Raw genomic sequence first — 25,997 nt, forward strand, 5'->3', positions numbered from 1 at the left:
TATAATTCTTGAAGAACTAAAATAATTTGTAATTCATTCGATATTCGAAGAACTACAAGATTAAAATTCGTTCAATTTTTCAAACTTATAAAGTAGCATAAATTCAATCATTAAAAGATTTAAAAAACATATTTAAGAAAATATTAAAGACAAAAAAACGAGTTCAAACAAAATAATGCTCTTAATGCAACTGCAAAAAGCTTCCTAACAGATGCAAAGATTTCTTCTTGATTAGCATTAGAATTCTCCATCATTCTTCGAATGTCCATGCTCCTGAATCAATCAGGTTCTAGACCTTGCTTCAATGTCCCATAATTCTCAATATAATGCCCTGAGCTTCCTCTATGATAGCTTAATACGACACCAACATCATAGCCCTCAGGATATGGGGACTAAATAAGAGTCACAAGATTCTTCTCAACATGCATTGGAAGTAATTCCTCATAGGTCATTGGAATTGGATCAATTTGACTATTTTCTTGGATCATCCTATAAGGATTAGTCCTACGACTGACTGAGTAGGCTTCCACTGTATTGATTTCAGCTTCTTCTTTTACTTGTTTGAATCTTGCTTCTATTCTTAGTGTGGTGTCACATGAACAAGCCCACTATCATCAAATCCTCCACTAAATAATTCCATGTTTTTTTATGAATGATGCATGTGAAAATGTTTAAATAAATGCTGTGCAGAATGTAAATGCAAAAGGTATCGATTTCCAAAATTAACCATTCTTAGAAAGAGTTCCATTCATCCAAAAGAGTTTTCATCTTTACAAGAGAGATCAATCTACGAATGCAGTTTGACCCTTTTATTTAGTTCCATGATCTCAGTCATGATCCCAACAACTTTCTCTTCTTTCCAAAAATGACTCTGAATCCAGACAGTGAGTAGTTGAGCGCATCCTCTAAATCAACTTCCCTCCAATCTACGACGATTATTTAAGGATAGGAAGGTCTCTACCAAGACAGTCGGTGCAGAATTTATACCTCTCTCTAATCTGTAAAAGAAATATGCAACATCAGCCTCCACGTGGAACAAAGTCTTTGAGAATATCACCAGACCATATATAGCCAGAGATTAGGTGTTTAATCTTTGATCTTCATCTATGTGCTCGAGTATCACCTTCTTGAAAGAATTCCACAGAAAACATTCACTTTCTCCCTTTTGTTTGATGTGCTCTACTATCCAATTTTCACCTATACTAGTAATCTTCACAAGTTTACTTTAAAGGATTGGACTTTCGGAGGTCTGGAATAAATTCTATCCACCTAAAGGCTCTCGAAGTTGAATAGAGCTATATACTCTTCTATTATTGGTGTCAAATCTTGTCTATTGAATATGAAACAGTTGTAAGCATGATTCCAGAATCAGACCAGAGCTTTAAGTAAAGGTTTCTCTACCTTTACATAGAGAAGGTAAGTTATGTCGCCATATTTCTTTTAAAACTTCTCTTTGGTAACTACTCTCCAACTCTCCCAAATCTCTATCAGCTTTTGTAAATCGTTCTACTTGAAATTGAAATTAATCATATGTGATACATAATCCCCATGCAAATTATCTAATTTTTCCCTTTTTGTTTCTTCAGACCAAGCTCGGATAGCCAGATTGTGTTCTTCCTTGTTATAAATACTCTTTTTTATCTTAATGATCGCTTTTTTACTCTGATGATTACTCGATTAATCAACACCTTTCTTTTATTTATGGTGATCATGCAAATTCCAAATAATAAACAATCAAACATAGAAAATGTGTCAGTATAAAAAATTCAAATATCAAGCAGATATTATTGAAAGGTAATTGCAACACCTATCCATATGTTGTTCTACCCTTATTAGGTTAAATCCTACCCAAAACATGCTTTCTACCCCCATGCTTTGTTTAAAAATAAAACCTAACCACAAGTTTTTCTAGTTCATATGCTTTATTAAGAAAGGAAAATAATATGAGCAAAGAAGAGAGGCTTAGTGTTGTTTCTCCTTTGTGTACACCTATTCGGATATCTAACAACAAACAGAGTTTTGACATGAATTTTATTGGGGTGAGTTGCTAGGGCTTGCTATATGCGGTATTGAGTTCTAAGAAAGAAGGTAATTGAATTTTCCATGTTGGTACCTCCTTAGGCTGCCAAACCCTCAATCCTGGCCCATTACAGGCTCGTGCGGATCGAATTCAATTTGAGAGGATACATTCCCTTGTGTCCATACGGAGAAACAATTTATCTCATGTATATATAAGGTATATGAACCCTAAAGGTTACTTGCTAAAACCCATGCAGAGAAACAAATTATCTCACATAGGCTAAGCTTTCACCTCAACTTAAAAGGGACAAAGCTCGTAAGTGAGCTTATGGTATGTAAATGCATGTGTTATGTGTGAGGAGAAACTCACAAACCTTTAAACATGACCAAAAACAACTCCTTCACAAGTCCAAAAAATTTGTTCAAATCTGAAAGCCACTAAAGTAAAAAAATCAATTAGTTGAAAGTAAAATAATACATGATATATTAAAACTCAAAATAAACAAAAGGATCATAAATTAAATACAATTTAAGTTTTTAATTCCCAAGAATAAAACAACGTATAATCATTTATGACTTGACTCTTAAGTCTCTAGCGGAGTCGCCAAGCTGTCATAACGTCTCCCTCGGGGATCCATTAGACTTAAAAAAAATTAATTCGGGGAAGGTGATGAAATATAATTTTGAAAACAATTTGATTTTGGAGTCGCCGCCAACCTTTAAGTTAGATAGGTCGGAAACCTTAAAAGAAAATAATATGGTATGCGTTATACAAAAAATTCATTTTTAAGAGTTCGGGAGTCGATTACGTGTGGGGAAGGGTGAGCACCCCCACAACGCCCAAATTTTGGTACCTAAACGATTCTACGGTGTTTAAATATTGAGAATTACAAAATCGAAAATATATTTAAATTACGATCATTCTATTCATTTGACTTTATTCAAAAAGTGTCCATTTTTTGGATAACGAATGCCCTTTTGTTTGAACAATCTTAGGGAATGCACTTCCTTTGTAGTTAGGATACTTTCCCATAGATTCCCCTCATAAAAAAGACATTATTTCACATTTTCCACAAAATAAAATAAACTAAAATGAAAAAAATAAAAATGAAAAGAGGTGAAACAATAATCAAAATAAATAAACGTAAAGTGAAGAAAACTATTGAATACAAAAAAAAAAACATGTGTATTAAAAATCCTCGAAAAAGATACCTTCCCTTGTAGTTGGGAGATGTCTTTGTAGATTTCCATCACAATGAAATTTTCTTATTTTTCGCATATTAAAAAAATCATGATGATTTATAAAAAACAAGGTGGGTGTAATAATACCAAAGTGCAAATAGATAAAGGACCAACATGCAAACTTTCAAAACTAACCATCTAGATTAAAAATACCATACAAGTAAAGGAGTAAATAAATAAGACTCAAACATAAATATTAAAAATTGTAGGTAAGAAACATAAATATACTATCGGTAAGCTCAGTGACTAAAATAAAATAACAGAGAGTAAAGTGCCAAAATAAAAAAAATAAAACAGGAAATATAACATACTAGTGACTAAATTAAAAATAATTAATCTTAAGTGCAAAAAAAGAAATAAATAAAAATGTAGAGATTCAGGGACTGGAATGAAAAATGCGCATGAAGTAGAGGGGCCTAGAAGGAAATAAACCAAAAAGTTAGTGCTGAGAAATAAAAAAGAGAAAATCACTAAATCAGTCCCTAAGTATTTTTAAAAAATTAAACAGTCATTACACATGATCAAAATATAAAACAAGCTTAAACATAAAGGGACTAAACATAAATTAAACCAAAAATATATAACATGCATAAGAAACGAGTAAATTACAAAAACAATCTCTTCAGGTGATCTTTTTGCAAAAACACGCCAAACTTAGGGGACCTAAGTGCAATTTCCCTTAAATTTTCTATAAATATCAACTTTTTTATAATTTTCATTTTATTTTTTTAAAATTTATTTTTAGAGAGAGGGTCTCCCCTTTTTCTAGAAAACCTGTGGGTGGCCGGCCATTCACCTTCGTTGACCACTGTGCCGCCGTTGTCGCCGGTGGTTGTTGGCCACCAAATTATATTAAGAGGTCTGTCTTGATCTCCCCGTCTTTGATTTGAGGTTGGTTTCACGAGAATCGACCCCAAGTTCCACGAATCTAGCCAAAATTGTTCAACTTTCCTCTATATAATATGTCGTCGTCCGCCGTTGGATTACTGCCATTTTCATATATGTTGTTCTACGTTGTCTTATCTTCCTTCTCAACGGTCGGATTCATGAACCGAGCCCTCCAATGCTGTGAACGTCGCCGATCGAATGGGTAAGAATCACTTCTCTCTTTTTTGTTCGTTATTTTTGTTTTCAAAAAGAAGACCCCAAGATTTTATTTTTCTCTAATTTTGATTTCCTTTTACTTTTATTTAGCTTTGCATCTTGGCATTGCGAATCATCACCGACCGTCACGAGCAGTCAACAATAAAGGGTAACCATTCTTTTTCTTTCTCTTTTTTGTTTCGGTTTTAGACCTCATATGCACGTACAAAACCAAAACTAAAAAAGGATAGCAAAAAAACTTTGAAAAATACTTCATTTTCATTTGAAAAAAATGGGGAAAACCCCCTTACATTGTTTTTCATTTGAATGAAATCCTCCCCATTCGAACTATCTTCACATTGTTTGGAAACTGAAACCTTTCCTAATTCTATTTTTTTGTTCGAATGAATCCCCTTCTTTTCTTTCGAAACCGATACCTCCTATTACATTTTTCTTTTTGAAAGCCCCCTCCCCATTTTTTCAAAATGTTCTCTCTTTAATCTTCCTTGCTTGTGATTGTTGATGATTTTCTGTTTGATGAGATGTTGACAGGGCATGGTGGGGTTGTTGCTTCACATGGGAGTCTACTGGGGTTGCTGAAAAGCATGGCTGCACAGGGTATGGGTGAGGCATGGTGTTGGCACGAGGGTGCTGTGGAGCAGGGCATGGGCATTAGTTGGGTTGGTGGTGGCTTGAACCGGGTCGAGTTGATTGTTGGATCCTCTTGGATAGGTCTTGTAATTGGGCCGGTTCTGGGCCTGAACCGGGTTGTAATTGCGCCCTTGTAAATTGGGCCTGCATAATATGTAATTAATAATAAAAAAATAATAATATTAATAATAAAATAATAATAATAATAATAATAATAATATTATTATTTTTTTTGAAGACTCGGAAAAAAACGGGTGTCTACACAAGTTACAGGACATTTTCGCTAAACTTTGTAGCCAGTCTACCATAGAGTTGCCTCAGGTGGCGGTGGTTGGAAGCCAGAGCAGTGGCAAGTCCAGCGTGCTACAGGCACTTGTTGGCAGCGATTTCTTGCCTAGCGGTTCCGAAATCTGCACACGTCGTCCTCTTGTCCTCAAGCTTCTTCAGACCAAGCGCAAACCTGATGGTTCCGACGAAGAATATGGCGAGTTTCTATGACTTCTCTGAGATTCGCAGGGAGATCCAGGTTCATTATCGCTTGTTTGTTATGATTGATAAGATCAAAATTTAAGCCATTTTATTACTTTTGTGTCCTTTTCTGACTGCTTATTTGATGTGTATTAGAATTTTTAAGATAAATATTGATGCGAGAAACATATTAATTAGATGAAATGAAAAATTTCTGGTTTCTAGAGATACGTCTTTATCTTTTATATTATTACTCTTGGCACGACTATGTTTAGGCTGCTATTTTTTATAATTTCATTTTGCTTACATAAAAAATGATATTCAAATGCAATAACTTGAAGCTAAGCAGAGTGAGTACAAAATCCAAACTCTTAATTTACATGTTTTTAGTTTTTTCTCCACCTGGTTCTCTGATAAACTCTGTACCATTTTTGCTTTTTGCTTGCAACGTATACTAGGTTCTGATATAAAAAAAGAACGTTTACTAATGTGGCATTGTGGTTTTTATTTGTCTTTCTTTTAAAAATTGAAAAGATGAAAAATGTCTGAAGCCTCAACTGATGGCAGGCTGAGACAGATAGGGATGCTGGAGGAAACAAAGGTCTGTCTGACAAGCAGATTCAACTTAAGATTTTCTCATCAAATGTTCTTGATATCACTCTTGTGGATTTGCCTGGAATCACAAAGGTTCCCGTGGGTGACCAGCCCTCTGACATCGAAGCTAGAATTAGAACAATGATCGTGTCATACATTAAACAGCCAAGCTGTCTGATTATAGCCGTTACTCCAGCAAATTCTGATGCACTTCAAATTGCTGGAAATGCTGACCCTGACGGTGAATTTGACGATCAAAATCCCAACTTCTGCATTTGAGTTGCAGCTTGCTATATATATTTTTAATTGAATTCTTTTGCTAATTTTCTTCTGGGCAGGTTACAGAACAATTGGTGTAATCACGAAGGTGCATGTTTGAATATGAAATCCCCTTTTCAATCAATGAAGTGACTTATATATTAGCTATTCTAGGTTTCTGATTATTTTTTGTATATGAATCAGTTGGATAAAATGGACAGAGGTACTGATGCTCGTAACCTCCTGCTTGGAAAAGTAATTCCTCTGCGGCTTGGTTACATAGCAGAAATCAAGATATTGTCACTCTCTTTAAACAAACTATTCTAAATACATTGTTAAAATGGATGGTTTGCCATTCTTTGAGTTGTTTTTCTAAAGTACTATGCCATGGTCTTTACTTCGAGAAGCAGTACGGGCATTTTTGTCTTTCAAAATATTGTTCCCTTGAGCTAGAACATATATTAAATTTTCCTACCTTTTTTTACATGGTGGGACCTTCCTGATTATTTACATGTCCTTTCATTTTTTTTTTGTAGACACACTTTTCTGACCGAATTAAAAATATACACACACATATATATATTATATGTATTATTAACAAACATTTTTTTATATTTTTTTATAAGCCCAACAAACGTTTACAACACATTAGGTCTAACAGAGGCCCGATTTTAGCAGCCCAAGCTACAACCCAGCAGAGTGGACCCGAGACTACAACCCGAAGCTAACTTGGAGCCCCGAACTAGGTCCAAGTTCTCAACCCGAACCAACCCAGGGCTAGGGTTTCCAAAACCCTAACAAGCCCGCCTCCAACGCCACAACAGGAGAGATTCGTCCCAGTCGAGGACTCCTCGCCACAATGTCGCATTTGACGTTGATTCTTTCGGCACCAACGCCTCCCCAAGCAACCAACAAAGAAGCCAACAAACTTTAGAACTTTAGTCTGAATAAGACTCTAAAAATAGCCATTCTTTGTGCTATAAATACTATGTAAAATCAACACACACGATACCCACGAATACACAGAATATTACACACAAAATACAAAGCAAAAATCGATAGCTAGAAGCACTTGTACTCTTCGAAAGCAAGAAAGAAATAAAGGGAAAGGTATTATTTATTTTACCTTCGATTCGGTTTGTGTGGCTTGCATGTCGTTATTTTTTTGGTTTAAAATCGAACGGCTGAGGATTGGGGAGGGGTTCGTTTTCGAACTTCTTTTGTAGATCTACCCCTCCCGAAGCCTTTTTTCAAAAAAACCATTTTCATATTCGAAGAGGAGGAGAGAAAGGCTGTCAAAAAACGTAATTTTTTTAAGATATGTGGTCGATGAACGACAGCCGGCGAGGCGGCCGGTGGCCGAGTTCTGGAAAATGGAGCGGTTTGTTCTTCATTTTGAATAACAGTTGAGGGAAAATAGTAAGGGGAGGAGATTTCAGTTTTTGGAGAGGAGAGAAAATGAGATTTTTAAAAAATTTGACTTATATAGTCAACTCGTTGGACCGACCCATCGAACCACGACCCAACCCATAGGCCTAAGACAATCCGCGTGTTTTTACTATAAAAGGGGTAAACTACGTTTTTTTGGTCCCCTAATTTTGAAAACTTTTATTTTGGCCCCAAAGTCAATTTCAATTTGAATTCTCCCTTAGATTTGACCTTTACTTTGAATTTTATTCAATTTACCCACTGATGTATATACATACATACATATATATATATATATATATATATATATATATATATATATATATATATATAATTAATTTCCTTTTTCTTATTCATTTATTTTTATATAATATATTTATTTATATATGTATATATATATATATATATATATATATATTTCCCTGGTTCTGTTTTATTATTATAATTATATTTTACTATTATTTTCTTTCTTTTTCTTTTACTATTTCCCTCTTTCTCTCTCTCTTTATTTTATTTCTATTTTTTATATTCTTTATTTTGACTTTTTATTTCCTTTATATTTATCTCATTTCTTCATTTGTTTTTGTTTTTGTTTTTTATTTATTTATTCATGGTATATATTATTATTTTTTATATTATATTATATTATATTATTTTATTTCTTTTTCTTTTTATTTCATTTTTATCTTTATTTTATTTATTTTATTTATTTTCTTAACTTTATCTTTTTTTTTATTTATTTCATTTTTTCCTTCCTTTATTTTATTTATTTTCACTTCTTTTTTCTAACACGTTCCCGACCTTTTAAGGGTACATTTTCAAATCCATCAAGGGTAAGTAATTCGGATCAAATTTCACCTTTTAATTTAAACCTCCTGTTATCTTAATTTAAAGACAACTGGAAATTAAGTAGTACCGAAAGGGCAGTTCAAGGATGCTAACCCTTCCTTGACTGTAACCGACTCCCGAATCCGACACATCTTTGGTAAGACGCAGATCAGGTAAGAAATAAGGTATCTGATCTACCCATTTGTTTTAAAATAAAAGATCGGTGGTGACTCCAATCTATTTTCCTAAGTCGAAGCCCAATTCTGAGCCCATCCGAAAGACGGTTCCGACAGCTTGGCGACTCCACTGAGATAGGTAAGTGAGTTAGGCTAAGATAATTTACAGTTGTCTTTTTAATTAAAAGAATAAGTTTAAATTTTAAGGTAACATTTCGATTCTTATTACTTATTTTTTATTATATTTTCAAATAAATAGTTGTACTAATGGTTTCTCTCAATGATTTCAGCTTGACAAACTTGTTTGTCACTTAAGGCTCTAAACCCGAGCTCTGAACCTATTTTTTTAAGTGGCGTGAAAGCGACGCCTTCGTGAGAATTTATTCTCCCCACAGGCCTACCAACTAGAATTCGAGATTCATATATCTTATGTCTTCGTGTGAATTTATTCACCGCACATACATAAGGGAATGTATCCTCTCGAGTTCAACTTAGTCTACATGAGCCTGTAATGGGTTTAGGATTAAGGGTCTGGCAAGCCGAAGGGGCACAAACAAGGAGAACTCGGTTACCATTTTTTAGAACCTAAACCGAGAGACTTCAGTGAATTAGAGCCCACCCCAAAACCTCATTTCAAACCCTAGGCTACTTTTAGATTATTTCCTTCTTTATTTTTTGTTCAAAGCATGTGATGTGAACTAGAAATTTATACGGTTAGGACTTGTTGAACTTGCAGGATAGTGATCATGTCCGGGTAGGAATCATAAGCATGTGGGGTAGGAATTTTTATTTTCATTTTGATTTACCTCACTAACTCTTTTCATTTTTGTTTTCTTTCATTTTATTTTCATCATTTGCATCATTAAAAAGAGGTGTTGATCCACCAAAAATGTGTTCATTAAATGTAAGTAATTTGCATTGATGGAAAAAGGGGTTATAATATAAGAGGTGAAAGGCTCAGAAGTTCGAAAAGACTCATGTCAAGAAAATGTTGTGCCCACGATCGAAGAAGTACACCACTTTGTTGCATGGTAAAGGACTCATAATGGACTGGCAGTTATACCGAGCTCATCGAAAGTCAACTTTTTTTGAATTGGCAAAAGTTGCAGGGGCATACGAGAAAAAGGTTATTGGCATGGGGAGTCCCTTCAAAGACAATAAGAACAATATAGCAAAGCGATCACTGAAAATGGAGGCTATTGTTGACAAATTCAAGAAGCAAACAAATAAACTTCGGATAGTTCCTATCGATAAAGGGCTCTAATGGCGCTTTCGTTAGGAACAGACTCAACAAAGAGTGAAAGCAAGAGATGCAGTCATTCGAGAATTTTTAGGGCAAGCTACTTGTCACTTGCACAATTTAGCCAGAGAAGCCGGAACGGTTCGACCAGGTATTCAACCGGTAACAGAAGAAGGTGGCAAACAAATCAACCTGTCAAAAGTTGTTCGGAGTCTAGAAGAATACACCTTTAAAATGGTTTTTGTCTCTTAAGAAATAGAAATTTTGTCCCCAGTAAGGATTATTTATAATAACAGATACATTTTTGGATCAATATCTCGAACATTTCATGCATCATACATTCTTGCATATTTCGCATTATTTTTTCTTTTCCTTCATTACATCCACGTTAACTAACAATGGATGTCTCATAAAAAGGAACAAAAACTTGACACATTGAACTCGTTCAAAGTAAAGGCAGTTAAAAGAGAAACAATGAAGGCAAATTGAAGTTACCTGAAGTGTGTCTATAAGAAGATTCAAAGCAATGAATGAGATATTAGCGTGTATTGGTAAGATTGAGAAAATTCAAGAGTAACTCATAAAAACCAATAGGAGATGATCGATCAAGCAAGAAGATTTCAGAATGAATCAAGAGAACAAAAGTTGATGGACATGGTAAATGTTGTGATCCATGGAGAGAAACCACTAGTGGTTCTCATTTTGGATGGGACTATGAATGTCGGTGCTGAAACTGAAACGAAAATGACCAGAGGACTTGTTAAGGAGCCAAATACTTCAGGTCAGCTCCAAAAACCAAATGTGGTTGTAGAAGGGTCCGCTAGGCCAACAATGGAAGGGGAGCTAATGAGGGATGAAATTTCCCTTGTGAGAGATAAGCTTCACTCAAAGAAGAAGGTCATAAAAGATGACCAAATGTTGACTAAGAAAGCTAAGAAGGATCAACCTCTCATGATTAAAGGTTCTACCCCTTTTGAATCACCAAGATAAGACACTCAAGTTCTATCTATAAAGTCATTGCCAAGTAATCTCTCGTCGTGGGGACTAGATGAGAAGAAAAAAAAGTGTAGGGCTTTCAGTTCGCTCCTTTCCATTTTTCACTCGAAAAAATACATTCTAAAATGCTCACATCCGGATTGATTACACCTGGATATGTCCAGCCACAGTGGCCCCCAAATGAAAAGTAGACCTACAAGAAGATTCCTTGGATAAGTCAGGACGGAACCCCAGATTGTTCAGTTAAGGTTCCTGGCAACCTTGAGGACCCTTTAGAACAAGCAATTCATGGGTACAAGGTATAAGAAAAAGGGATCAAGGTCCAAAACTCGGAAGTCGTTACTACAACAGAGAATTCCTGGGAAGAACATAAGGTGTAAAAGGAAATCCAAGCAAGAGGGCTTCCATGAATGTAATCTGAGACTGGCCCGTGGGGCAGATGTAGCCAAGAAGACACCTCAAACTGCTTCAACAGAGGATTCCTGCGAAAAAACTAAGGCGCAAGAGGATCGGAAAGGAAATCCAAGTGAAAGAGTTTCCATGGATATAGTCCGAGACTGGCTCGTGGGTTTAAGAATCAGTGCGACAGACGCAGCTTCGAAGACACCTTAAACACCTATATCTGATTTCCAGAATGCAAGAGGGATTCTGGGCAGCTCAAGAGGCTTGAAAAATATTATGCCAATCACAGCTGTAATATGCGTTCGGGATCCAACCAAAACTATCTCTACCAAGGAGAATCATTTTGGATCTAAATTTGGGCCCAATTTCCAACCAAGAAAGGAAATGCTGATAAATCACAAAGAAGTGGGATTTTCCCAAGAAGTTGCTCTGGATGAAGTAGAAATTTGTGCGTCTGAGGGTACATCAAAAGGATCCCCGACAAGTGAAACAATTGAGGAATGGGGAGCCATTGCAGATGAAAGCCCTAATCCAACTAGTGGGGCATCCAAATGAGGCCTTATTCCATTTTGTGGCATCTTGTTTGAATTTTTTTTAAACATTCACATATTTCTTTTTGTAACTTGTTTTTGAACTTTATTTTTATGAGGATATTTAAATGAATTTATGTTGAGCATTTAATCAAATTCGCTATTGGGAATTCTTTGAATATCAACTAAATTCAAAAACTCTGTAAATGATCAGAGTTACAGATCTTTGACATCGTGACCTTTGATTTTACCCCAAAAGACACACTCAAACACCATATACTTATCTTGCAAATAACCAATATAGCCTTCTTCTCTCATAAGGGAATGAAAAAGAGGCTTGGTATTCAGATGTGCATAGGCGCAGACAACATGGGACATCTTTTGCATATGACATTACTATACTTTTTGTTTAAGACGTTCGATGATGATCATGATCTTTACATATGGAATAGTCAAGTAGGTGAATCTAGTTCAGATCAGTTGCTTGGAAATTTAACTCTAAAGATGAGATTTTCTAACTTTCAACAACACCTAGACTATAACAGGTTCTTCTTGACAAACTTAAGAAATTAAATCTGTATACCCAGATTATAATATTATATGTATACAATAAAGCTTGAGTTGTCCCTCTAGAGTAATTGGTTAAACGCCCCTGTTTTATGGATAAGATTCAGCTAGCCTGATAAAGGTGATTATAATATTTATACAATAAAGCTTGAACTGTCCCTCTAGAGCAATTGGTTAAATGCCTCGGCTTTATGGATAAGATTCAGCTAGCCTGATAAAGGTGATTATAATATTTATACAATAAAGCTTGAATTGTCCCTCTAGAGCAATTGGTTAAACGTCCCAGCTTTATGGATAAGATTCAGCTTGCCTAATAAAGGCGATTATAATATTGAGTTGTCCCTCTAGAGAAAATGGTTAAACGCCCCGGCTTTATGGATTCAGCTATCTAGGCAATGGAAAATTAAATTTATCTAAATAAGAGGTTTTGATAAAAATGGACTAAGGGAGTTAAGGAATACCTGTTATAAACAATTTCACACGAGTACTCAGGAATTTCATTTTTAGACCTATATTTTCGTACTACCTTTGTTAGAGGAGTCTACAAAGCTTAAACAAATGGAATATTTCAAAAGACCAAAATAGAAGGTCTAGTAATTAATTATTCTAGTTGCGTCATTTTGTCTGCAACCGATTAAAATGCCAAGCCAAGAAATAGGGGCATGTTGCGGTGTTCAAAAAGGATCGAGAAAGAAAAAACATTTTGGCGGCCAAAACCTTAGAAAATATGAAGCCAACCTAAAACCAACTCATCAATTTTGGATATTTGTCAAAGAGCTATAACTCTGAAAGTGATAAAGAGCTATTGATTCTTTTGATATTCTTTGAACTCATGTTTATGATTTGATTGCGAGCCTGTATTAAGGGGCAATGTTTTACAGAATTCTTACAATTTTTTCTTCCCTTCTAAAATAAGAGAATGAAGAAAAACATTTTCAAACAGGATAGTCTCAAATGTCAAAAGTCCTGGAAGTTGTTGAGGCTCATTTTGCCTCTATTGAAGACAGAACGAACAATGCCAAATTTTGAGCATTTCTCATTCTTGAAGCAATCAGTCCGAGAGACCATATAGAACTTGTGACATTATCAACAGCCAGAGAAGAAAATGGGCCATGGTTTATCCCAAGGACAAGACCATCAGACAAAATTGAGACTTCATCCAGAAGATAAAATAACCAATTCATGTTGCATGCATCTTAGACACACTTAAGAGCATCACATTCATTATTTTTACATACATATTTTTTGCAGCTTTTAGAGTCAATTTCAACTTCACAGCGAAGGATATTGGACTCAACAAACAACTTTTCAATTTCATTCAGAGTTATTTTCAACTTCACAACGAAGGATATTGGACTCGAAGCAACACCATTTACTCGAGATTAGATCTCAACTTCACGACGAAGGATATCCAACTCAAAGCCAATTTGGTGAAACAATACTTGGATTTCAACTTCACGACGAAGATATCCAATTCAAGGCTCAACTTCACAATGAAGGGACCATCCACGATTTCAACTTCACGACGAAGGATATCGTGCTCACCAGCAACATTCATCTTTAGATTGGATTTCAACTTCATGACGAAGGATATCGTGCCCACAACCAACTTAATCAAGATTGGATTTCAACTTCACAACGAAGGATATCCAATTCAAGGCTCAACTTCAATGAAGGAGCCATCCACGATTTCAACTTCACGACGAAGGATATCGTGCCCTATATCTAGATTGGATTTCAACTTCACAATGAAGAATATCCAATTCAAAGCTCAACTTCACATCGAAGGAGCTTCCCAATTTAAGTCAGAGCCAATTTCAACTTCACGACGAAGGATATTGGAATCGAAACAACGCAACTTACACAAGATTGGATTTTAACTTCACGAAGAAGGATATCCAATTCAAAGCTCAACTTCACAGCGAAGGAGCCACCCTACGATTTCAACTTTAGAACAAATGATATCGTACTCGAAGGATTGACCCAACTTCACGACGAATGAGTCATCTTTAACATGAAAACATCAAAGTATTCAGGTCAAGTTTCACCTTCACGATGAAGTATCTTGAACCAGAAGATGAATCAGACGCCACTTGTCAAAAGCTTTGAGTTCGATTTCAACTTCACGACGAAGGATATCGTGCTCAGAAGTTTCCAGTTCCACTCAACCTCACAGCGAGGGAGTCATTTCGCGATTCAATCCAAATTGACAAACCAGTCTCGACGTGGGATTTCAGCTCTACAACAGAGGATATTCGATGGGGGTTTGACCCCTATATGGATGGTATTAAATTTGGATACGTTCATGTGAAACAAAAAGTGTGTCTTTTAATCTTTGCCCTATCCCTATTACACGACTATGGGTAAAGAGGGCAGCTGCAGGCACACTTTTCTGACTGAATTAAAAACATGCACATATATTTAATATATATGTATTATTAACAAACATTTTTTTATTTATTTACAGGCACAACAAACGTTTACAACACATCAGGCCTAACAGTGGCCTGTTTTCAGCAGCTTAAACCACAACCCAGCAGAGTGGACACAAAACTGCAACTCGAAACCAACTTGGAGCCCCAAACCGGGTCCAAGTCCTCAACCCTAACCAACCCAGGGCTAGGGTTTCCAGAACCCTAGCAAGCCGCAACAGGAGAGATCCGTCCCAGCCGAGGACTCCTTACCACACAGTTTTGGAAAATGGTATATATTTATCTCATTTCTTCATTTATTTTTATTTTTGTTATTTAATTATTTATTCATGGTATATATTGTTATTATTTTTTATATTATATTATATTATTTTATTTCTTTTTATTTCATTTTTATCTTTATTTTATTTATTTCATTTTTTCCTTCATTTATTTTATTTATTTTCACTCCTTTTTTCTAACACGTTCTCGTTCTTTTAAGGGTATATTTTCAAATCCATCAAGGGTAAGTTATTCGGATCAAATTTCACCTTTTAATTTAAACCTTCAGTTTTCTTAATTTAAAGATAACTGGAAATTACGTAGTACCGAAAGGGTAGTTCAAGGGTGCTAACCTTTCCTTGACTGTAACCGACTCCCGAATCCGAAACATCTTTGATAAGACGCATATCAGGTAAGAAATAAGGTATACGATCTACCCATTTGTTTTAAAATAAAAGATCAGTGACTCCAATCCATTTTCCTAAATCGAAGCCCAATTCCGGGCCCACCCGAAAGACGGTTCCGACATTTTTTGTTGTCATATGTCATACGTCTCTATTTGTTTCAAATGGTGCATGATATCCTTGATTTATGTTTTAGGCGACCTGAAGTATATTTAGAATTAGAATAGACCAAGATTGAATTTGATAAACCTGGATAACTAGTCGAAGGCATCAAAGCAGAGTCATTAGAAAGTTTTAAAGTGGAAAAAGCGAAAGTTCACGGCTGGTATTAGAGCATTAACATATCAATAAAGACTAAATACATTTAAATTTCTGAAATTGGCTAGTCGCTAGATCCGGAATCAAGTGAAGAGAATGTATACAAGATCTTTTATATGGAAACTCAATGAAAACCAAAACCTTTTTATTTCTTTCTGTCAAAATTATCATAGTTTTGCTTCTAGATGGCTTCTTGCTCATATATTCATGTACTGCTTATTTATCAGGTATCTTATTTTCTAGCCTGCTAATAATTTGATTGTGCTGTTAATGTTATTCTCTAAACAGGACATTTTACTGAACCTGAGTATCAAGGATGCTCTCGTGGCAGAGGAAAAAGTCTTCCGCAGTCGTCCAGTATGGTGGAACCTTTAACTATTGTTCATGATTTGATACAGTTGCCACAATCAATTTTCTTATTTCTTTTGACTTGTAAATAGGTATATAATGGTTTAACTGATCGTTGTGGTATACCTTAGCTGGGGAAGAAGCTGAACCAGGTAAAACATTTGCAAGATGATGTTCTCATAACTTTCATGGAAGATATTTCCAAATTTCATGCTGGTACTTGTAGAGAATTGAAGAAAGGTATTACAATGGAAAATATTCCTCATCTATCATTGATGTGTTTAGAATGTAATTTATACAGAGTTCATGCTAAACTTAAGGAATTACATAGGTATAAAAAAGGAAAGAATTACAACTGTATTGCTGAAAACCTGCTGCACTATCTATTTACATTGATTGAAGAGATCAGAGGCATTATTCTCGATGAGAAGATTTGCATGATTGTAGGCTAAGAATCTGGTTGATTGTCTTGTGAATGATATGCCTTGATACACCCCCTCAAAATTGAGCTGCCATCAGCAAGAGCAATTTTGCTTCTGAGTATTTCCGTCCGCTGCCTTGAGAGAGGTTTGGTTAATAAATCTGCTAGCTGGTCTTGAGTGTGAACATGTTTGACTTGAAGAACACCCTGTTGAACCAAATCTCGAACAAAGTGAAGGTCAATTTGGATATGTTTCATCCTTGAATGTTGCACAGGATTGAAACTAAGATGTGTAGCTCCAAGATTGTCACAAAGCACTGATGGAGCGGATTGAAGTTTGAAACCAAGTTCTCGAAGAAGAGAGTGTAGCCAAACAGTTTTAGAGGCAGCATTAGCAAGAGCCCTGTATTCTGCTTCAGTCGACAATCGTGCCACAGCTCGTTGTTTCTTTGATCTCCAAGAGATTGGATTGCAACCGAGGAAGCTGATATAGGCTGAAGTGGAGGTGCGATCATCAAAGTTGCCGGCCCAATCGGCATCTGAAAAGGTTGTGAGAATGGGGTTTGTCTTGCAGGTAAGTTTAACACCATGGAAGATGGTGTGTTTCAAGTAGCGCAGGAGACGCTTTGTTGCTGTCCAGTGAGTTTGAGTAGGCTTGTGCATGAACTGAGACAGTTTGTTCACAGCAAATGAGATGTCTGGGCGAGTGAGGGAGAGGTATTGGAGGCTTCCAATTACTCTTCTGTATTCAGTGCTGTCAACAGAAGCAGTACCATCATTGAGTTTGAGAGGTGTGCTGGTGGAGAGAGGAGTGCAGACTTCTTTGGCCCCAAGCATGTTTGTATTAGATAGCAAATCACAGACATATTTATGTTGGGAAAGAAAGATGCCATCCTTAGTGGGTAAGACTTCCACGCCCAAGAAGTAATTTAAGGACCCCATGTCTTTTAATGAAAATTTCCGGCCAAGTTGTTCCACAATAGAACTTACAAATTTGGAATTATTTCCAGTGATTACTAAGTCGTCCACATAAACCAGAAAATAACATATAATACCTTCATGTTTATAAATGAACAACGAAGAATCTGCCTGTGAGTTCTTAAAGCCAAACTGAAGTAAAGCATTTTTCAGGGCTGAGTACCACGCACGAGGTGCCTGTTTTAAACCATAGATAGCCTTGCGAAGGCGACAGACATAGTCAGGCTTGGTTAAATCTTTAAAGCCTGGGGGTTGTAGCATGTAGACGGTTTCAGTAAGTTCCCCATGCAAGAAAGCATTATTAATGTCCACAACAAAATGGTATCTCGGAACGACGTCACCGTCATCTAGTAGAAACTGGTCTTACTTTGCTTCATGATGCAAATTTACCTCTCACTTATTGGCCACATGCATTTCAAACAGCCACATATCTTATAAATCGTCAACCCACACCTTTACTCCAAAATATCTCTCCGTACCAAGCTCTTTTTGGTCAACCACCAAATTATATTAAATTAAGAAAATTTGGTTGTTTGTGTTATCCACTCACCAAACCGTACAACATACACAAAATGGGCCCAAAATCCACACCCTGCATTTTTTTGGGCTATTCCCTCACTCAGAATGCTTATCGTTGTCTCGATCTAACAACACGGCGCCTGTACATCTCACGCCATGTTTTATTTGACGAGGCCCAAAACCCTTTGACTGAACCTTCCTCTACATCACTCTCTACTCCTCTGAGTCTCTCCAAAGTTCCACATTCGGTTCCAGCTGCTCTGCCGCCCGTGTCACTTCCGTCGCCACCAGTGCCTCCGACAGGTTCTCCCACCATAGTCACTGCACCTCTAGGTACATCTCGGTTCTCTACTTCTTTTGATTTACAAACTCAATTGCATTTAGATTCAAATGTTGACAACCCGACATCTGCAAACCCCTTCTCACCCAACTTGTTGCCGAATCTAAATCCCTCCTCCACTCCCTCTGTCAATCCTGACCTAGGAGATAGCTCTACCCATCCATCTTACCTTCCCCTTCAAAATCCCTCCCGAAACCCTCACTCATCCACTTCCCGAACCCATCATATGACCACTCGGTCTATGAACCAAATCTTCAAGCCAAAACAGTTGCACACTGTTACCAAACATCCCTTACCCGACACCATTGAGCCCACATGTGTGAGTCAAGCTGTCTCTGAACCTCACTGGCGTGAGGCCATGTCCCATGAACTCACTGCACTCATGCGGCATGGCACTTGAGACCTGGTTCCCCCTCCAAGTCATTGCAGTCCAGTAGGCTGCAAATGGGTTTTTCGAGTGAAGCGTAAACCTGATGGGTATGTGGATCGGTTTAAAGCCCGCCTTGTGGCAAAAGGGTATCACCAACGTCCAGGATTAGATTATAAAGAGACCTTTAGTCCTATGGTTAAGCCAGCCACAATTCGAACTGTATTATCTATTGCTGAAAACCTGCTGCACTATCTATTTACATTGATTGAAGAGATCAGAGGCATTATTCTCGGTGAGAAGATTTGCATGATTGTAGGCTAAGAATCTGGTTGATTGTCTTGTGAATGATCTGCCTTGATAGTACTTACGTTCTAATAATAAATATCATGTGCCTGTGAAGCTTCAGGTACTGTGCCCACACTTACTATAAATGTTTACGTAGTCCTTTCTGTATCTATCCCCCTGTTTATGCATTTGGTGGGAAAAATTCTACTATCTACTTCCAACCAGATTGGAACAGGCCTACTATAGAATTTGCATAATTTCACTCTATCTAAGTCGGCAGCCTTATTTATCTCAAGTGCTCCTGATTGCCTTGCACCTTTTATCTGAATCAAGTCTCCTCTTTGCTCTAAAGAGTTGTTTAAGAGTTTATGCTTGTTGAGTACTTATTTGCATCCTGTTTGTCGAGCATGAAAAAAAAAGACATGTATGCTTTGTGTTGGGGATTTTTTTTTGTTTCTTTTATTGCTTTGCTGAGTTTTTATTAGTTGTTTCCCGTGAGATTTTTGTACAACATATCAAGGCAATACTTCCTGGACTGAAATAACGCATTAGTTCGGCACTGGTTTCTGTGGCAAAGGAGCATGCAAGCTATGGAGAAATCACTGAATCAAAGACATGTATATCTGAATTTGGTTGTGCAAAAAGCACCCAGAATAATTTTCTTATTACAAGACTATGGTTTCGTAACCTATAGGCTGGCCAGGGAGCTCTTCTGCTGAATATTCTGTCAAAGTACTGTGAGGGTTTTGTTTTGCTTTCTGTAAATTTCTTATTATTATTTTGAACCACCTGTTATTACATTATACTATGTTGGTATGATACCGTGAATCTGTGCCACGTTGGAAACAGCTTTCTCATCAATGGTTGAGGGGAAAAATGAACAGATGTCTACATTTGAACTGTCTGGTGGAGCAAGGATTCACTATATTTTCCAATCAATCTTTGTTAAGAGCTTAGAGGTGTGTAGACTGATATCTGTGCCTTTGATATTAGAATGTGCTTTCACTTAGGATTTTTTTCTGTTGGATTTCGTTTCCATTCCATCTTAGAAGTGCGTATATTATACATCTCTATCATTTATCATTAATATTCTATTGATTCTAGTGTTGAGTGCATTTCACTCCCCATGTGATTGTGCACTAGTTGTCTGCAAGGACAGGATGTTCCAAATAAATATGACAAAACCTTATTGATACAAGTGGTATTTTGGTTTCATGATATTAATTTCTTTTGCTGGGCTACTGCTTCATGTAAAACAGACTTTAGTTATTACACTGCAACTTTAGAAATTGCTCAGAGCCTCAGAATTGCCTCTGAATGAGAGCCTTTATGTAATTGCTTCACTTGATGCTGATTTTGAGTTTTTCTATTAACTGATTTGTGTACAGGAGGTAGATCCATGTGAAGGCTTGACTGATGATGACATACGAACTGCCATTCAAAATGCAACTGGTCCTTGATCTGCACTATTTGTACCTGAAGTACATTCTACTGGCTCATATTTTGAATCATTTTTATCTAAGAACAATCTTTTCCCCCCAAACTGGTTTCCTGGAATTCTTTTATGTTGAACTTGGTGCATATTGATGTGATAGAACTTTGATATGTAGGCCCCGTTTGAAGCGCTTGTAAGAAGGAAAATAGCACGTTTGCTAGATCCAAGTCTTCAATGTGCCAGGTTCATATATGATGAGTTAATAAAGGTGATTTGTATTCCAGCTTATCATTGTAGTCTCACGGCTCTATCACTTGTCAATCTAAGTTTTCTAATGGAATCATTTTGTATCCAGATTAGTCATCGCTGTATGATGAATGAATTGCATCGGTTTCCTGTTCTTAGAAAGCATATGGACCAAGTTATTGGGAATTTTCATCAAGATGGCCTCGAACCATCTGAGACAATGTTAGGACATATTATTGAAATGGAGGCATAGTTCTCTTAATTTTCATTTATTGTTATTTTATGTTTCTGGTCCTAATTGTGTTATAAGTCATGAACTTGGTAATGTTGTGCAATACTTGTTACATTCATGATATTTTCCGAGCACTTCTCTCACTTTTGACACACCCCCTTCAATTTTGCAGATGGATTACATAAATACTTCCCGCCCAAATTTTATTGGTGGGAGCAAGGCTGTAGAGCTTGCCAATCAACAGAAAAAGAATTCCAGGGTTCTGGTGCCTGTATCTAAAGCAAAGGTAGGCCCCCGCTAGTAGTCATTTCTCTGGTATCAATGCTTTTATTTATTCCTGATTCCTCTTGTTTTTCATTCTTTCCTTGTTTCTTTATTACCTTAATCAGGATGGTTTGGAGCCTGATAAGGCACCTACTTCTGAAAGAAACACTAAATCTCTGGCTATTATTGCAAGACAAGTTAATGTAATTGCTGCTGAGAAGGCATGAAAAATTGGTTTTTGCTGCTTAATCTATGATCTTCCTGCTTTGCTTTTCCCATCCTTTTTTTCCCTTATCATAAGTCATCTATTCATTGCAGCTTTTTACTCTTCGTGCAGGTAGTCCGTCCTGCCTCAGATGTTGAGAAAGTACCATCGACTGGTAGGCTGTCATTATGAATTTAGTTAAATTTGTTGTGCTAAAGTTTGATGTTCTTTCTGTGGTACTTGTATGATATGATGGCCAAGTATTAAGGATTCTCTTAAAAATATGGCTTTGGGGGATTGTATTATGTGAATTTTCAACACAACAATAAAATGATGTTCTCTATGTGGGTTTTATCAGGAAGCACAAGTGGGTCAACTTGGGGTATCTCATCAATATTTGGTGGCAATGATAACCGCTCAACCGTGAAAGAGGTCTTGACAAACAAACCATATACAGAACCTGCTCAAAACATCAAACATGCCTTCTCCATGATCCATTTGAGGGAGGTGCGTACGGATCAATTCATCAAGGAACTTGTGTTAGATTAAAAAAATGTGTTTATTGTGACAAGTTTTTTTATTTTTTTCAGCCCCCCACTCTGTTGACTCCTTCAGAATATTCAGAAACTGAAGCTATTGAAATTGCTATCACCAAATTGCTCTTAAGATCATATTATGACATTGTTAGGAAGAATATAGAGGAATCTGTGCCTAAAGCAATTATGCACTTCTTGGTAAGTTTTAAACCGAGTAAATTTGTTAATTACACATCCTTGTGTCTTTTTCTGTTTAATGGGTTCACGTTCAAATTCCTGACAAATAAAATTCCGAAAGCATTGTGGTGCTGCCATAAGGAGATCGTATATCATTATATTCTGGCCAAATTAATTTCCATTTTCACCTCTATATCAGGTTAGCAACTATGTGTCTCGTCCTAAATAATATTTGGTGCTAAATATGTTGATTTCCATCCTCCACTAGTTCAATGTGGAGAAATGTACATATTAAGCACGCTGAACAGTGTTACTGTTTATATTGGCTAATCTGTTTTTTAATTGGTAGACTGGTCACAAAACATGGTTGTATGAATGTGGTATGATTGTCCAATTGAAGAATGGACCTAGCCAGTTAATCAAAAACTTTGCTCGAGTTCTAAGAGGTTTATGTGTGTCATATGTTCCTTATATCAGATCCTAAAAATGCTGTAGTTTTCCATGAGTACAAGACTGTATTGCTAACAATAGTTTGTGGTCCAATGTTACATTGAAGTATTGCATGATTATTAATCTCTGTCAACAATATCTATATCCAGGTAAATCATTTGAAACGTGAGCTTCACAATATTTTTATCAGAAGGCTTTACAGGTGATATAGAGCTTTGTGTCTTTAGACTTGATTTTAATTATATATCCTTTTGACAATCTTGTTGACTGTTGATTATCCTGTATATCTTATGATCCGGAACAGAGAAAACCTGTTTGAAGAGATGTTACAGGAACCTGATGAGATTGCTTCTAAGAGGAATCGTACTCGAGAAACACTCCGAGTTCTCCAACAGGCATTCAGGGTGGGTTCTCTCGACTGCGTATCAACATGTCAACATATTATAATCTCTAGAATGAAATACATTACTTGATTATGCGTTGCTGGTGCTCTTGCTGTTGCTTAATTCTGGTTTCTCGAAATAAAGCCTGCATTTACTTCTTTTTAATATTTTTTATAGACATCGGACGAATTGCCTTTGGAAGCTGAAACAGTTGAGAGGGGATACAGTTTGGGCTCCGATCAACAGGCCTGCCAAAGATTCATGGATTGCCGAACATCATCAATGTATTCCTCAAGTAGTGGTTCAAACGATTCCTATGCAGCTTCCCCTAAAATCACAAAATCTCGTGTCTCGTCTCACTCGGGGGAGCTACAACTACACTTGTTTAGTGGTACCGCAGATTCAACCGGAAACGGACGCGGTTACATGCCAGACCTCTACCCTACAGTTGATCTGTAAGCTGTTTGAATGTGCAATTTTGCATCTCGGACCTGTTTCTTTTTATCAAATATGGATGCATTTTTATTCTTCTTCTCCCCCTAAATTATTGGAATTCCTCCAACCGAAGGCAGCGTAATGGTAAGCCAGTGTTATTTTTGACGGCTAGATATCCGCAAGTCATCTATTATGCATTTGCTTTTTTTGCTCAATATAATTTCCTTGTTCTACTACCGTAAATCGCTCCCAGAAGAATAATCGGAGTGAGAATTTATTGCTCCCTAAACAATAATGTGAGTGAAAAAAATGCTTTCTTTTTGCCCCCTCTGAAAGTTTAGTTTTTCATTTGTATATAGCCATTCCTTTTTACATTCTGTCTATTTGTTGATGCTGCCCTATGGTGTTCGTATCCAATTTTGTTTCTTTTTAAAGTATTTATGTGATATTTGAATGCACTTATCCTCAGTATTTCTGGGAAGAAACGTGTAATTTCTATTTTGCCTTGTGATAATTTGGAAGAAAAATAACTATCATCTTATCTACTGGGATAAGACGTTAGGTCTTTCAAGGTCAAACCTCTTGATGATCTGAATAGAGAAAAATAGGTCGAGAGGATTGCCTCCATAATAATTTTTTGTGTTATTCAGTTTGAATTAATTGGCAAGTTGAATATAGTTATATAAAAAGAATTCCTTTGGAGTCCAGAAGTTGTAGGTCAGTTATTGCACCATGGCCATGTGGTACATGTAAGCTCATCAATAGTGTATCGTTTCAAACATCAAAATTTTAATTTCAAGATTATATTATTATTGTATGGAAAAGAAATGGTCAGGATAGCTCAAAATATTCAAGTATTATATTAATTGATACAAATATATTGGTATCGGTCTAAAATGTTTCAAGATTATTATATATTTAATATGTATAACAACAAATTTTTGTACAAGATTGTATAAGTGTAGAGAATAAGATTTATTCATTTATTTAAGATTAAAGATCAAATTCATAGAATTTATACTAATTTGTATATTTAGTAATTAGATAAAAAAAAATTAGTTTAACGACAAAAATTGAACTGATCCTTAATTTAATGATTGATGGTTAGTTTACATAAAAATAGAAAACCATATATTGATAAAAGCACCACTCTCTCTTTATAAACGCGATTTTCATAAACAAGGGGAGATAAGGGGCAATAATATATTATTCACATTACAATTACAGCAAAACACAAAGGGCTGTTGAAAATTTAGCACTCGCATACAAAGGGGATGATCCTCATCCTGATCCAGTGTGTATAAATATCAGATCTCCGGAAACCTATAGTTAAGTCGATAGCGGCTTTTGCCTTGATCAAAACATGTCAGCGGAAGTAAACCTCCACCTCATAGGATCGGAAAAGATCTCAAGTCCCAGGCCACACGGTCCCGATATCATCGATGTCAACCTGTAAAAGTTTTGTATTTCAGGAACTTGCAGCAAGTAACATTTTTGGCTTATATGGTTACTTTTCAGGTCTGCTCAAGAAAAAGACCTGCCTGCTCGTCAAAATGTGAAGGAATCTCAAAATCCGACTCGGAAGCATCGGCAAGTTCTTCCAGTGTTTCCTGCATGTCCTAATTACCATGTAAACGAACTTAGACAGTCCATTGCGTGATTATCGAATGCTAACCCATTAAAATGAAATTTGCTTGTATCGGACAAGAAAAAACCCCAAAAGAAGTTGTTTGTGACAAGTCCCATACCTCATCATCTAGGTTGACCGAGGAATTCTCCATCTGGATGAGTAATGGATGAGAACTTTGTGCGAAGTCCTAAATATCAGTGGGCAACATTTGGTAAATCAACATAATGTAGTCACTTGCAAACCGATAATTATAACCATTGAACTCATGCAACAAGACAACAAAATATTAAAAGTTTGCAACACAATTCTTTTGTATAGCTTATGCAATCTATACATGGCAAGATTCAAACAAGGCCACATCTTTGCTGGAATGGAGTATATCGAGTTCACTTCAAACTAGACAAAAAAATTCTTGGTGCATCAAGTTTGAAATGTTACATCTTAGAATCTTCCATATAATTGGAAAAATCACAAGATGAACCCCTCCCACCCATCGTTAATAGAATCTCACCTCTTCATTTGATCTTATCAAATGATTTTCAGAATCCAAAGGTGCAGGCTTGGACTCTTCTGGGCTTCCCTGATGAAAGAAAACGGAATGTAAAGAGATCATATGACAGGATGAAGCATTGGTGTTCTATGTTTCACAGCTAACATTACTTCTTTTTTTTGTAACAAACGTAAATAAGATAGGAAAACCAACTGAAACCAAATCCTAGCTAAAATGAAATACATAGCACTTAGCACATCAACGAAATTTGAACTCACAAATTATCATGCTACACCCATATTTACCTCAAGTGAAACAGGGAAATGAATCAATACCTTCTCATCATTGTTGGCAAA

General features: G+C 36.3%; 1 protein-coding gene and 1 pseudogene across 1 annotated transcript; both read left to right on the forward strand.

Moving 5' to 3' along the window:
* LOC120171720 overlaps nt 1-22,206 on the forward strand; it is a 40,336-nt pseudogene extending 18,130 nt beyond the window's left edge.
* On the forward strand, nt 21,772-23,545 carry LOC120171721 (dynamin-related protein 3A-like). Its single transcript, XM_039179374.1, has 4 exons — nt 21,772-22,274; nt 22,853-22,905; nt 23,008-23,107; nt 23,264-23,545. The coding sequence occupies exons 1-4, from the start codon at nt 22,263-22,265 to the stop codon at nt 23,543-23,545; spliced, it is 447 nt and encodes a 148-aa protein (XP_039035305.1). The 5' UTR covers nt 21,772-22,262.
* The last annotated feature ends 2,452 nt before the right edge of the window (nt 23,546-25,997 follow it).

This window comes from Hibiscus syriacus, unplaced genomic scaffold (assembly GCF_006381635.1).
Source record: "Hibiscus syriacus cultivar Baekdansim isolate YM2019G1 unplaced genomic scaffold, ASM638163v2 tig00111835_pilon, whole genome shotgun sequence".
Taxonomy (NCBI): domain Eukaryota; kingdom Viridiplantae; phylum Streptophyta; class Magnoliopsida; order Malvales; family Malvaceae; genus Hibiscus; species Hibiscus syriacus.